Here is an 18,167-nt window from a genome sequence, read left to right as displayed (position 1 = left end):
GTGAATAAAACATCCCAAAAACGTTTGTGCGATCACACTTTTTTTGCAGTTTTTCCACACTTGGAATTTTTTTTCTGTTTTCCAGTACATTATATGGTTAAAACCTATGATTTCATTTAAAAGTACAACTCGTTTCGCAAAAAAACAAGCCCTCATATGGCAAGATTGACAGAAAAATAAAAATGTTATGGCTCTCGGAAGAAAAGGAACAAAAAACAAAAACGCAAAAACGGAAAAGTGCCCGGGGCCTGAAGGGGTTAATCTAAGCTGCTCCTGCCAGGCTTCCCAATTGGGAATAGTTATATGCAAGGAAAAAGAGATGCCGGTCTAATGGAGCGCTATATCTGATTAAAGGAAACCATTGGATGTTTTTTTAGAAATATTTTAAAAAACAATCTTTTTATTAATAGTAACTTATAATCACAATGCATTTGAGCAACAATGTTTTCTTCCTCAGGCTTCAAGGCTTATCCTTTTTTCCTCCCAACATAATGATGGTCATTATGGTCAAACAGTTCAATTTTAGTTCGTCAGACCACAGGACATGTCTCCAAAAATGTAGGTCTTTGTTCCTGTGTTCATTTGCAACCATGAATCTGCATTTTTTATGTTTCTTTTGGAGTAATGGCTTTTTCCTGGCAGAGTGGCCTTTCAGCCCATGTTGATACAGTACCAGCTTCCGCCAGCATCTTTACAAGGTCTTTTGCTTTTGTTTTTGGGTTGATATGCACATGTTTGACCAAAGCATGTTCATCTCTAGTACACAGAACCCGTCTCCTTCCTGAGCGGTATGATGTCTGGCCATTTCCATCTTATTTGTACTTACATATAATTGTTTGTACAGATGAACGAGGCACCTTCAGGTATGTGAAAACTGTACCCAAGGATGAACCAGACTTGTCAAGCCCACAATTCTCTTCCTGAGATCTTGGCTGATTTATTTTGACTTCCCAAGATGTTCCCAAGGAGTGTGTTTCAAGTGTGCATTAAAATACATCCACAGATGTGTCTCTAATTAACTCAGATGTTGCCAATAAACCTATCAGAAGCTTGCAAAGACACAACATCATCATATGGGCTGTCCCATATTGTTTAAAGGAATAATACTCTTAGTATTTGTAAACTTTTGACTTTGCAGGCAGTAATAAAAATGCCCTATAACATTTTCTCTATCTCATTATTTTGGCGTTTGGAAAATATAAATAAATTTGGTAATCCTAATTGACTTAAAATTGGAAAGGTTTATTCTGATTTCATGTCAGATAGTGAGAAAAATATGCATATGTGTCTTTTTAGATAGTGTATGTAAACTGGTTTCAACTGTACAAATATCAAGTAGAGATTTAGCACATCAATTTGCAGGTGAATTTCATTATCCTATGTCACACATAACACCACTCAGATACACCACTTATAACATGGTATTAATGGTTAGAGTATAAGCCCTTCCTGAGGCTTGCAGAGATACAGCAGTAATTTTCACCTTTACATTTGTGAAGGGCACAGAATTTATTTATAACAAAACATAGCACAAACTGAAAAGCAACAAGAAATACAACTTTCAAGAGTTAGATAATAGAGGTTGATGATTTTAACCTGTAGAACATTAACCCCTAGGAAGGAGGATCTTTATTAGGGATGATCGAATACTTTAAATATTCGGCTTTGCGAATATTTGACGAATAGCTCGCCGCTATGCGAATATTCGATGCGCAATGTAAGTCTATGGGAAGCCCGAATAGTTCCAAATAGTTCTTATTCGGGTTTCCCAAAGACTTACATTGCGCATCAAATATTCACGGATAGTCGAATAGCGGCAACCTATTTGGCAACTATTCGCGAAGTCAAATATTTGAGGCATTCGATCATCCCTAATCTTTATTCTGTCCTGTATTGGGCAGTGCACCGTAAAGAGCATGTTCATACCCTTGGTATTAGCCTTAGTAATGCTTATGAGATGCCAATGCTGGAGAAAAAAATACAATTACTGATATGTGCTTATTTTCTTCATGTTGCCTGTGCTCTATTTTAACAATTTCAATGGATGTAAAGACAGAGGGGAGTGTTTCCAGATTGTTAATATGGAGTAGAAATGTCTTCTATTGCACCTTTTTTGTTCTTTCTATGCTTGGAAACAGTGAATACTGTCCTCAAGCTTTCAGTCCTAAATGATGTTATTATTCTTCACCCTTCCCTACAAGATAAAGGAATTAAATCAAAGACAAAAAGGAACAAAATTAATGCAAATGAGTACATAGCTAGGTCACGTTCCATTAATGAGAAATAATGAATGCCCTGCTCAGTTGTCATGCAGAAAGCAATGAAATGCATTTTGCACAGTCTGATATGTAAGGTGACAGACCGCGTCCTACAGCTACTAAAACATTTGCATTGTATGGAAGGGGATGGGCTAGAGGGGAGAGTGCAGCTCCTGAGAGCCTGTGCAATGGATTCAAACACTGAGAATGGAAAGCGCCTTTCTCTTCTCCCAGCTGTGATCATTTCTTTTCATTTCTTACTGGCAAACAGGATACAATGTTCAGCAAGTTGGTGGCATGAGCAGCTGGTTTAAGGGAAAAGTTACTGTGTCTTTAACTTGTATGAGAAAAACGCGTTCCTTCCACGACGTCTCTGGAATAGATTGTGACAGCTATAACACGATGCTTTTGTTTGCACCTATATAAGTTGGGCAGTTCACAGCAATTCATCTGTGCTTCATGTATTATATCATCAAGGATAAAGGATACACATTTATAACTGGAAAAGCATGCCAGGAACAAAACTTGATGGATTTCTCTATAGGAATTGGTCTGTTCAAGATATAAATGTGACCCAGGAGCCACTTTTGAACCCATCTTCTGATTATGATGATGAGTTTCTCCGCTATCTCTGGAGGGAATATTTACATCCTAAGGAATATGAATGGGTGCTTATAGCAGGGTACATTGCAGTATTCATTATTGCTCTGATTGGAAATATTTTAGGTAAGTGACCATATAAAGGATACATTTCATTATAGTGACTGGTACTATATGCTGTTTATTGGAACGATAGGGGGTACGTTTACATTGTGGTTCTACTGCAAGAATTATAAGATGTCACTATAAGGAACCTTCCTTATATGTGTGACAATAATATTTAATTTCCTATGTATAATTAGTAAAAGCAAAGATTATGCAAAGTGTTCTGTAGACAGAAAATCACTTTTATCCTACACCTACATAATGGTTTCATTAATTATGAAATATTTTGTTTTGCATTCTGTTTGTGAAGTTCATATTTTTTACTATAGGAAATATGGAGTAGGCACTACTATTTATTACAGGTGCATAATTGCTTTCCTCCTCATATAATTTGGATCTATATAGTCATATCAAGCACAATCCGAAAATGGAATGAGAAGTAAATCACAAAGTCTTAACCTATTCTACAGGTTATCTTTCAATTTAAGTCTCTTTGATATACGGTCTGTAGGTTGTTTAATTCTTCTCTAAACTACAAACAAGGTTATTACAGCCATTGTTTTTCCAATTCCCATGTGTTATAGATTTAGATATCATTACTTAGTAGAATGTGTCAAATGCATGATTGTCCGGTAGGTTTAATCTCTCAAAAACTATCTACTATGTTCAAGTAATAAAAGCCTTTGGTGAATATATTTGTATGATTTATCAAGGATATATGTATATGTGTAAAATCTCTTGGTTTGTCTTATTTTTCAGAATAATTAAATGTAAACGGACTTCAATATTAGTTTTAAATGAAAATGTCTATGATTTTGATCTGCATGTGTGACTTTGACACGTGGGTTAATATGCAGCTTTCTATTTTCATTCATTCATGAGAGTACAGTGCCATCTAGTGGACTTATCGTATACAGTATATACAGGTATATATAGATAGAAAAATGTTCAAAATTCATGGTCCTCAATGGTTGATACCATTTAACACTAGAACTACTGGACTTGTGACACCTATATAGAAATACATGGTGCAAAGTAGTCAAAATGACTACCTCAGTAGTTCTAGTGTTAATGACTAAAAGATGGTACTAAATAGCGGCTTTCAAGACTATTCAGGTCTCTCCATCAGATATTGTGTTGTGCTATGTCGAGTGAAGAATGAGTAGTCTAGAAATCTTGCTAATTTTTATCTTTTCAGTTAGATATTAAGGTATCAACCACTGAGAGTTCCCAATTTTGAATCTATTTATGTATATATACAGTATCTAATATATAAATCTGAGTGTATGTATGTGTATGTGTGTGTGTATATATTTCCGCTAAAGGAATTCGCACCTTGCATGTACAATCACAATTTTGCACAGACACCCCATGTGACTCAGGGACTGTCATAGACTATGTAGTGAGGGGAAACTTTAACCCCACACTTTACAGTTATTTGCCAAAAAAACTGCCGCCATTAAAGTCAGTGGAGCTGGGAGCCACAGTGCAGCCAGAACTTCAGAAGAATGCGCAGCCACGCACTTGAAGGAAATATTGGCATGTCACAATGCAGCCAGGGAAAGAGATAGACAGACCGAGACAGACAGAGACAGACCGAGACAGGCAGAGACAGACAGACACAGACAGACACAGAAACAAAAAGACAGGGAAAAAAATAGACAGACAGGGAAAGAGACAGATAGATAGGGGAAAGAGAGAGACAGACAAAGACAGACAAACAAAGAGACAGATAGACACAGACAAAGAGACAGACAGGGAAATAGACAAACAGTGAAAGACAGGGAAAGAGACAGACAGGGACAGACAGGGAAAGAGAGTGAGAGACAGATGGGGAAAGAGATAGACAGATAGGGAAAGAGATAGAGAGACAGAAAGGGAAAGAGACAGAGAGACAGACAGAGACAGACAGGGAAAGAGACAGACACAAAGATAGAAAGAGAGAGACAGACAGACACAGACAGAGAGAGACAGACAAAGAGGGAGACCGCCAGAGACTGTGAGAGAAAAAGAGAGACAGTTAGTCTCCTGGGCAATGCCGGGTGCTACATGTGCCTGCTATGGGTGCCTTCTCCCAACAGCAATTTTAAGATATCTACTCTAGATATCTAGTGCACAATGGCATCTATATCCTGAATACTTACTGGCCACTTCAGAACTATCATGCGCTTGTTCCACCCAGTCATGAGAGCTTCTTGAAGTATGTTTCAGATCATTGTCCTGCTGGGATACCTATGATCTAGGATGCAAACATAGCTTTTTGACATTAGGCACTACATGGCAACCAAAAATCCCCTGGTAATCTTCAGATTTTATGAAGCCTTACCCACAGTTAAAAAACAAAGTTCCAGAGGCAGAAAAGCAAAGCCAACATATCTTTGAACCTCCACCATATTTGACTGTAGCTACTGTGTTATCTTCTATATAGGCTTCAATCAAATAGTAGAATGTTATGCTTTACCAATAATCTCTATCTTGGTCTCATCTGTCCATAAGATGCTATCTAAGAAAGATTTTGGCTTCCTCACATACATTTTGGCAAACTGCAGTCTAGCTTTTTTATGTCTCTGTGTCAGCACGGGGTGTTCCTGAGTCTCCTGCCAGAGTGTTTAATTTAATTCAAAACCCTGAGCCTGCAGAACAGCTTGAATTTCTTTGAAACTTGATTGTGGCTGCTTACCCACCATCCTGACTATCCTGATTTGTAACTTCTCAGCAATTTTTCTATGTCGTCCACATCCAGGGAGATTAGCTACAGTGATATAGGCTTTAAACATCTTGATTATTTTGCAAACCATGGACAAAGGAACATTAATATCTCTGGAGATGAACTTGAAACCTTGAGATTGATGATAATTTTCAACAATTTTTGTTCTCAAGTCCTCACATAGTTCCTTTCTCTTTCTACTCTCCATGCTTAGTGTAGCACACACAGACACACAATGCAAGGATTAGGTCAACTTCTCCCTTTTAATCTGATTTTAGGTCTTATTTTTATATTGTCCACACTCGTTACTTGCCACAGGAGAGTTTAAACAAGCATATTTTGCTTGAAACAGTTTGTTTACCTCAAATCTTGGAAAAGGTGCCAACAACTTTGTCCAGCCCATTATTGGGGTTTTGTGAAAAATGATGTCCAATTTAATTTTTCTTTTTTGCTCTGATTATGTATATCTATATACAGTATCTTTCTCTCTCTCTCTCTCTCTCTCTCTTTTTCTCTGTGGAGAAAAGATGTATTTAGTCAGCCACCAATTGTGCAAGTTCTCCCACTTAAAAAGATGAGAAAGGCCTGTAATTGACATCATAGGTAGACCACAACTATGAGATGGATAGATAGATAGATATATCTCTAGGTATATTTTGCTTTAAATTGGACACTTTTATTCATACAATAGGTTTGGATGAAATTGGCTTAACTAAACAATTCTATGCAGTGTTTAATATGTTCATTAAAGCGTACATAAAATATATAAACACAAAAAATAAATAAAATGTAAATTAGATTATGGCTGGCATTCCAAATAAGATAAATAAAAATTATACAAGTCAGAATTAAAAATATAAGAGCATAGAATATTGATTCAATTGATGACAGACATATTGCATAAAGGGGTATTTTCATGGTTTTAAAATGATTTAAATAGTTAGACTACATAAGCAAGTTTGCATTTGACTTGATTTTTTTTCTATTTGCTGTGGATCTCTAGCACTGAGAGCTTTTATCTTATACAGTGTTCAGCTTGATAAGAAGGCAATCAGCCACCAGAACCAAATTGACTATGCTCAATGGTTACATACCAGGCTAAAAAAAAAATAACTCATGAGTTACCAGCCACATATTCTAGTGCACTGGTTTTTATACAACAGTTAGGTACTCACCATCCTCCCAGTCCCTTTCACCTCCTGACTAAGCTGCTGCTATACAGTAAGGGGTGCTTCACACACAGCGAGCTCGCTGCCGAGATCGCTGCTGAGTCACGCTTTTTGTGACGCAGCAGTGACCTCATTAGCGATCTCGCTGTGTGTGACAATGAGCAGCGATCTGGCCCCTGCTGCGAGATCGCTGCTCGTTACACACAGCCCTGGTTCGTTTTCTTCAAAGCCGCTCTCCCGCTGTGACACACAGATCGCTGTGTGTGACAGCGAGAGAGCGACAAATGAAGCGAGCAGGAGCCGGCATCTGACAGCTGAGGTAAGCTGTATCCAAGATAAACATCGGGTAACCAAGGTGGTTACCCGATATTTACCTTAGTTACGAGCCTCTGCAGCTCTCACGCTGCCTGTGCTGCCGGCTCCGGCTCTCTGCACATGTAGCTGCTGTACACATCGGGTTAATTAACCCGATGTGTACAGCAGCTAGGAGAGCAAGGAGCCAGCGCTAAGCAGTGTGCGCGGCTCCCTGCTCTCTGAACATGTAGCTGCATTACACATCGGGTTAATTAACCCGATGTGTACTGTAGCTATGGTAGGAGAGCAAGGAGCCAGCGCTCAGTGTGCGCGGCTCCCTGCTCCCTGCACACACAGCTGTGCGCTGGTAACTAATGTAAACATCGGGTAACCATACCCGATGTTTACCTTAGTTACCAGTCTCCGCAGCTTCCAGACGGCAGCTCCGTGCAAGCGCAGCGTCGCTTGCACGTCGCTGCTGGCTGGGGGCTGTTCACTGGTCGCTGGTGAGATCTGCCTGTTTGACAGCTCACCAGCGACCATGTAGCGATGCAGCAGCGATCCTGACCAGGTCAGATCGCTGGTCGGATCGCTGCTGCATCGCTAAGTGTGAAGGTACCCTTAGTCCTTCAAAATCCCCAGACCCCATGATCTGCATTTTCCAAAGCCATTTTACTAATCACTGCTCTTTTGTTCAAAAGGTACTGTTATCTCTATATGCAAATATTGATGAAATAATGTAGACTCCAGAACAAGCGCTGATGGACATGTAATATTTCATAGTAACATATGTTCAGCAGAATGAAACAGAACTGTCACTCAAAGAGGAGTGCCTCCTCTGCCCATCCATAGCAAGCAGAAAGCAGGAAGCATGCAGAATGTAGAGTTGAGTGCTGCTCAAGATACAACTTGAGAATAACCCTTTTAAGCCTAACCGACTTTTCAACTTTCATCAAAATGGACCCCAAACATTTGTAGTAATGTCAAGTAAGAAAATCAGATGGTACTCACCTTTCTCAAGTCTGCTGCTGGCTCTCCAGTGCATTCATCTCTATATTTTAGCTGTAGCAGTAATATCAATATGACAGGGAGCAACATTACTGCAGCCAATCACTGAGTTCAATAGCTCCTGCTGTTTATATCAGTAGAGCTGCCAAATTCAGTGATTGGCTGCAGTTGTGATATGCGTTGTAATTATGACATCACTGCTGCAGCTGAAAAACAAAGACAAGAGCTGTTGACAGCTAGCATTGGAACTGTAGAGGGTGCGTATCATTATGGCTTTATTAGTTTTCTTAACTACAAGTGTTTGGGGCCCCTTCATTCCATTAAAATAGTTTTCCACTTCTAACAATGTGGAACCAAACACTTGCAGTCATGCAAAATACAGGGTGGCCCAAAAGTAGGTGGACAGTATGTGTAATAGGGTTATGAAGGGAGAGATTTATCAAAAATGGTGTATAGTGAAACTGACTCAGTTGTCCTTAGCAACAAATCAGATTCCACTTTTCATTCTTCACAGACTCTTTGGAAAATGAAAGGTGGAATCTGATTGGTTGCTAGGGGCAACTGAGTCAGTTTCACAGATCCAGTTTTCACAGATAAATCTCCCCCAAATCTGTTTTCTTCTCAGATAATGCAGATAACCAATAATGTCAAATAATTTAAATACAGATCAAAGAAAATGGATTTTAAAAGAGTATTGGAAATCTCAAAATGCTGAAACCGTTGAACAAATTGGGTTAAAATATTTGATATTCAAGCCCCAAAGAGACAAACATTTACCGCATTCGTGACAAATTTGATGCCTCTGGCTCAATCATTAATGCTCCAAAAACTGGTCAACCCAAAACAGCCTGTACAGAAAATAATAAATAACTTGTTCCTGAAACATTTGTTGAGTCCAAAAATTCCACCAGAAGAGTCTCCTTAGAATTGGGAATTTCACAAACTTCTATCATGCGAATCTTGAAATCTATTGGGTGGAAAACGTATGTCCACGTCTAATTCATGGTTTATTGGAGGATGATCCAGACAGGCGGCTGTAATTTAGTGAGATTATGCTTAATGAAATTGAAGAAAATCCAGTAATTTTAGATAACATTATATGGAGTGATGAAGCTTCATTCAAATTATCCGGCCATATTAACAGACATAATTGTATTTACTGGTATAATGAGAACATGCATTTAACATTAGAGCAACAACTAAATGAGCTTGGTGTCAATGTTTGGGGTGGTATTTCAAATTTTGGTGTTTTAGGACCAATATTATTTGATAGAACAGTAACAGGAGATAAGTATGTGCCACCCCCTCGACAGCCGACGGGCTGCTTGGATCCAGATCCGCAGTGGCTCAAGGGGTCTCCGGACCCGAGGCGGGGTCGTACGGCCGCTCGAAATGAAAAAGGGGGAGAAAGGTATTTACAGGCAGCTGGTGATGTTAACCCCTCCGTGCGCAGGGGAAGGTGTCCTGGGGTTCGGTGGTGGTAGGTTGCGGACCCATTGGAAACAAAGGAGCACAATGTACTCACGCTGGGTCCGTGCCCTTTTGGCGTTGCTGGTTGGTCTGAAGCCTTGTCCCTTGGCACTGTGTTTACACTTGGTGGATCCCTTTTACCTAAAACTACTCAGGTCCCGTTCACCTGCGTTGCTAGCAGGGTGAGCCTGCTCTCAGGGTTCATGCTTGGGATTTTCTGGATGGTTTTGGGAAGTCCTATCCCTTTCGTTGCGCTAGTACCCCAATTTTGGAGTGGATGGAGAGCAGTTCATAAAGATTCCGTGCTTGTCGGGTGAATTACTGGACTGCATAAAGCTACTTTCAAGCCTAGGGTCCACGTACCCCGTCGTGCCCTGGCACCTGCCCGGTTGTAGCACAAGGCCGCCGAACTGCCCTCCGTGGCAGTACTGTGCCCCTTGCCACTACCCTCTGCGACCGGGGTTCCAGCTCCTTCCAGGCCATGCCAACATCTGGCACCTGGGAAGGGTACAGGAGCCCAGCTCCGCAGTGTGACCTTTCACTGTCACTACTGCGCTCAAACTCTTCTACTCACACTGACACTTCTCGCCCTCCTTCTACCATCCCTCCATCGGGGCGGCCCTATTTCCCTCTAGCTGCCCAATGGGTGTTTGGTGGGTGTGGTGCAGAGAGTTCCTCAGGATTTGTGTATACCTGTTCTTAGCAACACCAAAGGGACAGGACCCGTAACCAAGGAGGAGCAGGTACCATGCAGAATGGCAGATTGCACGGCCCCCTTGTGACGACCTGATAGGCCAGGGCGTCACAAGTATCTCGAAATTCTAATGAATCAAGTTGTTCCCCAGTTACAGCAACAGCCTTATTCAAATGACCTTTATTTCCAACAAGATGGGGCCCTCCACATTATTCAAGAGTAGTCCGAGTATCTTGATGAAACATTTCTTAATAAATGGATTGGCCGAAGAGGCCCACTTGATTAGTAGCACGTTCACCAAACTTGACCCCAATGGTTTTTGTCTTTTGGGGGTACTCAAGGACAAAGTTTATAGTCGAAAACCAAAAAGTGTTAGTGATTTGAAAAATTACATAAGAGATGCATTTCAAGAAATTAATACCCAATGAAATTTGTGCAAAAATGTTTGTCGAAGCGTAAGAGGCAGACTTCAACGCTGTGCAAATTGTAATGGAAAACAGTTTGAGCACCTGCGTTAATAAAATTTAAGGGTTTTTGTATTATTGTTCAGAATAAAATGTAATTGTCAATGTTATGCTTATGTTAGTAAATATAATTTTATATATAAATCAAAATAAATGTTATTATTTTCTGACCACCTACTTTTGGACCACCCTGAATAAAAGAAAAATGGAACTCACTGAAGTCCAATGCTGGCTCAGTGCTGCTCTTCTCTCCGTGTTATGGATACAGTAGCAATGTCAGGATTACAGTGCATATTACTACTATTAGTAATTGATTAGCTTAATCATTGAGCTTGGTAGTTCTGCCGATATAGACAGCACAAACTGCTGACCTTAATGATTGGCTGCAACAGTCATACTCGTAGTTGAATTGACCTCACTGCTGAAGTTAAAACAGAGAATAATAGAGAAGGAGTGACAGCCAATAAACTCACCACAGGAAACAATTATCTTGTTAGGAATAAGACCCTATTAAGTCATATTCAAGACTTATTAACTCATATTCATTTGGTAGCTAACTTTCTATCCACCTCAGTGAAGCTAAAATCACTGTAGTTCATGGTCAGAACATGAGCTGTAAAATCCTCTAGAATCTTTATTTTCTTATCACTAAAGATGTCACTGTCTATATATTGCTATATTTATATGCTCTTATATCTAACACATGTTAGTTTGTGCATTTCACTAAACTGACTGAAAACATTCAATAACCTTTTCAGATATAAATCTCTAAAACAACTTTAACATTTGCCAAATGGAAGACCTGAGGATAATTCAAAGGTTTTATTATCTGCTTTCAGGGGAGTATACCTTTACGAAAAGGAAAAATATAGTATGACTGTAAGTACTTGGAAGCAAGATTAATTTCCTCAGTTGGCAGTGTAATAACTATTATTTCAGCAACAGAGCAGTGGAACACATGTGAGAGGACCAACGATAGAATCCCTTCCAGCACCAACTTCAACTGTTACGAAAATACACCTGCTTTACATCCTGTGACCACCTCCAGTTTAATGCCTGCCAGCCCTCTTGCTTCTATTACTACACTTAATATGTGGCAAGATGACCATAAGCACTGTGTATGAAAAATAATCCTGTTATTGCTACAATTATCCCTTTACTATAGTGCAAAACACATCATGTCACCATGTCACTTTCAAGGCAAAGGGCCATGATTATTTGTCCGTTTCCAGCCTAAAGCCAATAGTCCACAACCACCACTGAAGTGGCACAACCATTAGATACACAAATTCTGGTTCTTTTCTTGGCTCCTCCCAATTGCCTTGGTGCATTGGCAATTGGAGTAATACTTGTGGGGGTTGATATCAGCTGTGAACTGACAGCTGACATCAATCCCAGGGGTTAATAATGGATAGGCATCTGTCAGACTCCTCCATTACCAACCTAGGAAGTATAGAGTTAAAAACACAATAACACAAGTAGAAAAAGACTCATCCACACGCCCTTGCTTACCAATTTATTACTTAAATTCCTGTAAGTTCTGATGTAATTCAAACAGTAATGTTTCACGAAGTCCATGGAGTCCTATTGTGCTTTGCTATTAGAAGTTTCTAAAAATGAGGCTCCACAGGTCACGACCGGTCAACAACAGACCCACAATTTTCACGGTCATGAAAAATTCCAGGTCTGTCCCTGACCGGCAAGGACCTATTAATATACCATTTCCGACTTCAGCTATCTGATTATTTCTTGTCTTTTTGTTGCTTTCACACAGGACTCAACAATAAAACATTCTGAAAAGAGATCAACACAGATAAGGACATACTCATATGTGCCCTCTTTGGGTATCTATATGACATGAGTACAATAGACTTATTCCGTGTTCTTACAGGTCTCTGATAGTTGTTTCTGGGTTGTGGAGGGCACAGACAGTTCAGGCAGCAGCAATCTGATTAAACCCTAGCTTGGTGTTTAACCAGACTTACTATAGCTCCTTTAGCACAGCCAGTCAGACCATGTATCAAATGGATCATCATATGGAATAGTGACCTGGGAAGACAACACCTCACACCTGATCTCCACATATTACACACACGCACACACACACACACACACACACACACACACACTCGTTTCTCCTTACTCTTCCAATATTTTTTCTCTGTAAGTGAGGACTGTTGCTGTATCTTACCTAACAGCTCAAAGTCCATAGGTGTATGTATCCTGCTGCAAACTACATACAAAGTTCTCTGGCAGTGGCATTATGGTGTCTACATTAACAGTAGTTCTTGCAGGGCAGTAAACTGGTCTTGTCTCTTCCTTTGTATGAGCCTGGACTTTCATAATAACCACTACTTAGGTAGCTCCAGAGCTCTAATGAACTGTCTGATACTTTCAAGCATTACATATAATTGTACCTGAGAGCTCAATGAAATTCCTGCTGCTCCTCCAGATGAGCCATAGTCATGATCCACTCTAAAAATTGACACAATGGTCCATTTTTAAAAAATTGTAACATTTTTACAAATGGTCTGATCTTCTGCCATTATACACACTACAGTAAGTGACTACAGCTCCTCCTCCTGCACTGAATAAGAGGGCAAAAGTGATTTCTGTGACATTTTCCACCAAAGTGATCACATATATCCCCTGTTTGAACTCTTATTATGGTAGTACCTGGAGCCATCTACAATAAGCTCTGAACTTGCAATAGCAATTGAGGTTCTTCAATTTCTCAACTCATTTTTCATTAGTACCAAGCAATCATCATCATCAGAAAAATGTTAAATGATTTATAGACTCAAAAAGGATTTACAGACTCATACTCCTCTTCCATCCCTGTTCATGATATGTCCATCCATTCCTCTGTCCCCTCTTTCAAACCAGCAATAATAATGTGGCTGGATTCAATATTTAGTAAATACAGTATGAGAATACCACACGCACAAAGATGAGAATTAGCTATCAATATCTATTTATAACTCAGATCAAAAGGAATCTTATGGTGATTTATTCTTATCGTCTGAACAATTATTCTATGCACAATATAATTTTCTCATAATTTACTCATAAAAGAGTTAGTAAGAATCAAATACTGTAATAACCCAGATAAAAGAATGTGCAAGACTATCATAATAGTGAATCATTGTGTTGAGTATTAATTACATCATATGAAATAATACTATAAGCTTTCCATAAAGTACTCATTAATAGTGATGAGCGAGTACTAAAAAGCTCGGGTGCTCGAAGCTCGGGCCGAGCCTCCCAAAATACTCGTGTACTCGGCCCGAGCAACGAGCCCAATGTTATCCTATGGGAGACCCGAGTATTTTTGTGAAATGACCCCCCGGCAGCATGGAGAAACCCTAAAAATGTCACAAAAGTCTCAGAAGAGTGCTCAAATGACATGGCAACAGCATGGGGAAGACCCCTTGAAGCATTTATCACTGAAAAGTCACAGCTGTGAACAATTTTGTCCGCGTTTTACGCCATTTTTACGGACTCACCAGAAAACCTTCCAAAATGACCCCAAAATGATTTTTCATGGCGGAAATGTTAAGGGCACATACCCAATAGTGAGATAGAGCTGGTGTATGTTACTTTTTGAGATTAATACATGAAAGATTTTACGTGAAAACATTGTGTGGCACTCCGATGTCCCTGAGAAGAGACGTACATGAAGGCCTCTTGAGTCTAATGTGCCCATTTTGAGGAAGTGAGTCTTTGTAGTATTTTCCTTTGCCAGGGCAGTCCAAAATTGTGAGGTTCACCAATGCCCCTGCATACAGACGTGCATGAGGGCCTGTAAACCTGAAGTGCCCATTGTAAGGAAGTGGGTCTATTGTAGTATAGCCCTTAGGCAGGGCAGCCAAAAATTGGGAGGCTCCACATTGTCCCTGGATAGAGACGTGCATGATGGCCTGTAAACCTGAAGTGCCCATTGTAAGGAAGTGGGTCTATTGTAGTATAGCCCTTAGGCAGGGCAGCCAAAAATTGGGAGGCTCCACGTTGTCCCTGGATAGAGACGTGCATGAGGGCCTGTAAACCTGAAGTGCCCATTGGAAGGAAGTGGGTCTATTGTAGTATAGCCCTTAGGCAGGGCAGCCAAAAATAGGGAGGCTCCACATTGTCCCTGGATAGAGACGTGCATGATGGCCTGTAAACCTGAAGTGCCCATTGTAAGGAAGTGGGTCTATTGTAGTATAGCCCTTAGGCAGGGCAGCCAAAAATTGGGAGGCTCCACGTTGTCCCTGGATAGAGACGTGCATGAGGGCCTGTAAACCTGAAGTGCCCATTGTAAGGAAGTGGGTCTATTGTAGTATAGCCCTTAGGCAGGGCAGCCAAAAATTGGGAGGCTCCACATTGTCCCTGGATAGAGACGTGCATGAGGGCCTGTAAACCTGAAGTGCCCATTGGAAGGAAGTGGGTCTATTGTAGTATAGCCCTTAGGCAGGGCAGCCAAAAATTGGGAGGCTCCACGTTGTCCCTGGATAGAGACCTGTTAGGTTCTTAGTGCCTCCGTGCTTGCATTTAAAAACCGCACGTGTGTGCCTGTTGGTGGCAGCTTTCCGCTGCATTTGTGTGAGTTTTGCAAAAACTTGGATATAACGCAAAAGTCTAGTGAATACACATCAGCACAGCATTGCAAAATGCGCAAGGGCGTTGTCAACGAACAAGGAAGTGGACGTGATGGTGGTGCAGGCAGAGACCGAGGTTGTGTGCAAGCTCTAATTTCGCCACAACAAAGGGCCACATCTAGTCGCTCGCACGTCCTGTCCCAAATTCTTGGGGACCGCTGCAGTACACCGCTCTTGAACCAAGACCAGTGTCAACAGGTTGTTAGTTGGATAGCGGATAATGCTTCCAGTCAGATTGGCACCACCACAAACACTCTGTCTTCCACACGGTCAAGTGTCAGTAGCCGAGATACTGCACCGCACATTTCAGAACCTGATCCTCCTTCCTACCACCAGGCCGAGTACACGTCCACGGACATTACTGATCCCACACTTGGACACTCGGAAGAGCTGTTCGTTCACGTTTCCATTCACAAATTCTGGCCTCTCGCCAGCTCCTGTTGAAGTGGGCCATGACGAGATTGTATGTACAGATGCCCAAATATTTGAGCAGCCACGTTCTCACGAAGTTGGCAACGTGTCTCAACAAGGGGTGGACGATGATGAGACACAATTGTCAGGAAGTCAGGAGGAGGAGCAGGGTGCGGAAGAGGAAGACGACGTGGTGGATGATCCAGTAACTGACCCAACCTGGCAGGAGGATATGCAGAGCGAGGACAGCAGTGCACAGGGGGAGGGAGGCGTAGCATCCCAACAGGCAGTAAGAAGCAGAGTGGTGGCCCCAGGCAGACGTCAGGCAACTGTTCCCCGGAACAACACGACACAAGGTGCCTGTACAAATGTTAGGTCTTCCCGAGTCTGGCTGTAATACTATTGTATGTATTGAGGATTTCGATTGCGTTAGGGCAATGACAACCAGAGACGAGTTCTTGGTGCAAGACGTTTATAATATGCAACCAGCAAATATGTACATAAACGGAACAAAAACACAGTAGAACATAAATACAGGAAATACCTTCCAGGGACGGAGCGAAAGGGGATTCCCGGGACCGCGCACCGGACTCCCCCAGGGAGACCACCAAGAGCGAACCCCTATACAGGGACTGTCTGGAAATCACCCCAGAAGCCCTAAATGCGCAGCAGCCGGGACACAAAAGGGCAATAGGTAAGTCCAAAAATGTCCATACGTGATGTGAGTCCAGAGTGGTATTAAACGGAAGGAACCGGGCAGAAGTGCCGACCAAAGACGGCAAACGGAGTCCGGGCACAGCTAGATGATACCAGATGAAGTCCAGAGTCGGTGTCGGTTGTTTTCCAAGAGGATCCGAATAACAATCAGGAACCAAAAGCTGCAGGGCAGGAGCACACAGGAAGCAGTATACTCAGGCACTGGACTAAGCTTTAGGGGCGGCTTTTAAACAGATGGACAGGAAGTAGGGCAACAGAACAGAAAACTCCATGTTAACAAAGGGCAAGCTCTTTCAAAAGAAAACTGGAAAACCCGGAACTCTGACACTGGCAGTTTTTTAAGTTGGCTCCAGATGATTCTAAAAAGGCCATTTGCAACACCTGCCATGCCAGCATCAGCAGGGGTACCAAAACTAGAAGCCTGACCACCACCAGCATGATCAGGCACATGTCAGCCAAGCACCCGACTTTGTGGGAAGTACAACAGAGTCCAGGAGCAGTGCTTGCTGATGTCACTGCTACGTCTTCGCTGGTTGTGCATGCGAGCCAATCCCCTGTCCATGCTGCCTGCGAACAAGCCTCCTCCACTCCTGCACCTGCAGTTGCCTACGCAGAAAGAACACCATCATCAAGCACGTCCTTGTCCCAGCGCAGCGTTCAGTTATCCATTCAGCAAACCTTTGAACGCAGGCGCAAATACACTGCCAACACCCCACATGCCACAGTTCTAAATGCTAACACTTCGCGACTGCTTGCGCTGGAAATGTTGCCTTTTAGGCTGGTTGAGACAGAAGCATTCCGCGACCTGATGGTGGCAGCTGTCCCACGTTACTCGGTCCACAGCCGCCACTATTTCTCCCGGTGTGCCGTCCCCGCATTGCATAACCACGTGTCACAAAACATCACACGTGCCCTGAACAACGCTGTTTCAGCCAAAGTCCACCTAACCACAGACACGTGGACAAGTGCATGTGGGCAAGGCCGCTACATCTCGTTGACGTCACACTGGGTTAATATTGTGCAAGCTGGGACCCAGTCTGAGCGAGGGACGGAACACGTCCTTCACACACCAAGTTTTGCAAGCCCTACCTCAGTCAGGGTTTCACACACACTCTACAGCTCCGGAATGTCATGCTCCTCAGCCTCCTCCTCCTCCTGCGCATCCTGATCCACTTTACCCTCCACACCAGTCCCAAGCTGGAAGTGTCGCGGGCGGAGGAGGGGACGGTGCGCTCTCCCACTGCTCGGGTCCGGCTGACGCTGCTCTACGGCTGCTGCTGCTCGTTGGCTCGAGCGATGGCCGGATCCCGGGGACTCGAGCGGCGCTACTCGCCCGTGAGTGAAAAGGGGTGGTTTGGGTTTTGGGGATATTGTCCGTGACGCCACCCACGGTTGTGGTGATTGTGTGGACACCACCGCTGCTCTGGACGGGGATCCCGGGAGCCTGTGACAGGGAGCAGCTTTGTTGTTATTTCTCCCCTCCGTGGGTAGGGGGGTTGGTTGTCCCGGGGCCTGGTGATGGGGTAGAGATGGATGACAGGCGGGTTGCGGGGCCTGATGAGGTGCAGGGTCGCAGGGGCAGCGCTGTGCCGCATGGCACGGAGGTACTCACTCAGCCCAATGATGATGACAC

General features: G+C 42.4%; 1 protein-coding gene across 1 annotated transcript in view; it reads left to right on the top strand.

Annotated features, from left to right (window-relative positions):
* Positions 1-2,460: 2,460 nt before the first annotated feature.
* HCRTR2 (hypocretin receptor 2) overlaps positions 2,461-18,167 on the top strand; it is a 213,912-nt gene continuing 198,205 nt past the window's right edge. Inside the window, exon 1 of the mRNA XM_075338451.1 lies at positions 2,461-2,984. Within this exon, the coding sequence (XP_075194566.1) occupies positions 2,768-2,984 (217 nt within the window). The 5' untranslated portion in view covers positions 2,461-2,767. The remainder of the gene's footprint in view (positions 2,985-18,167) is intronic.

Source organism: Anomaloglossus baeobatrachus, chromosome 3 (assembly GCF_048569485.1).
Source record: "Anomaloglossus baeobatrachus isolate aAnoBae1 chromosome 3, aAnoBae1.hap1, whole genome shotgun sequence".
NCBI lineage: Eukaryota > Metazoa > Chordata > Amphibia > Anura > Aromobatidae > Anomaloglossus > Anomaloglossus baeobatrachus.
Note: the sequence above shows the minus strand (reverse complement) of the source record. Positions and strands in the feature narration are given on the sequence as shown.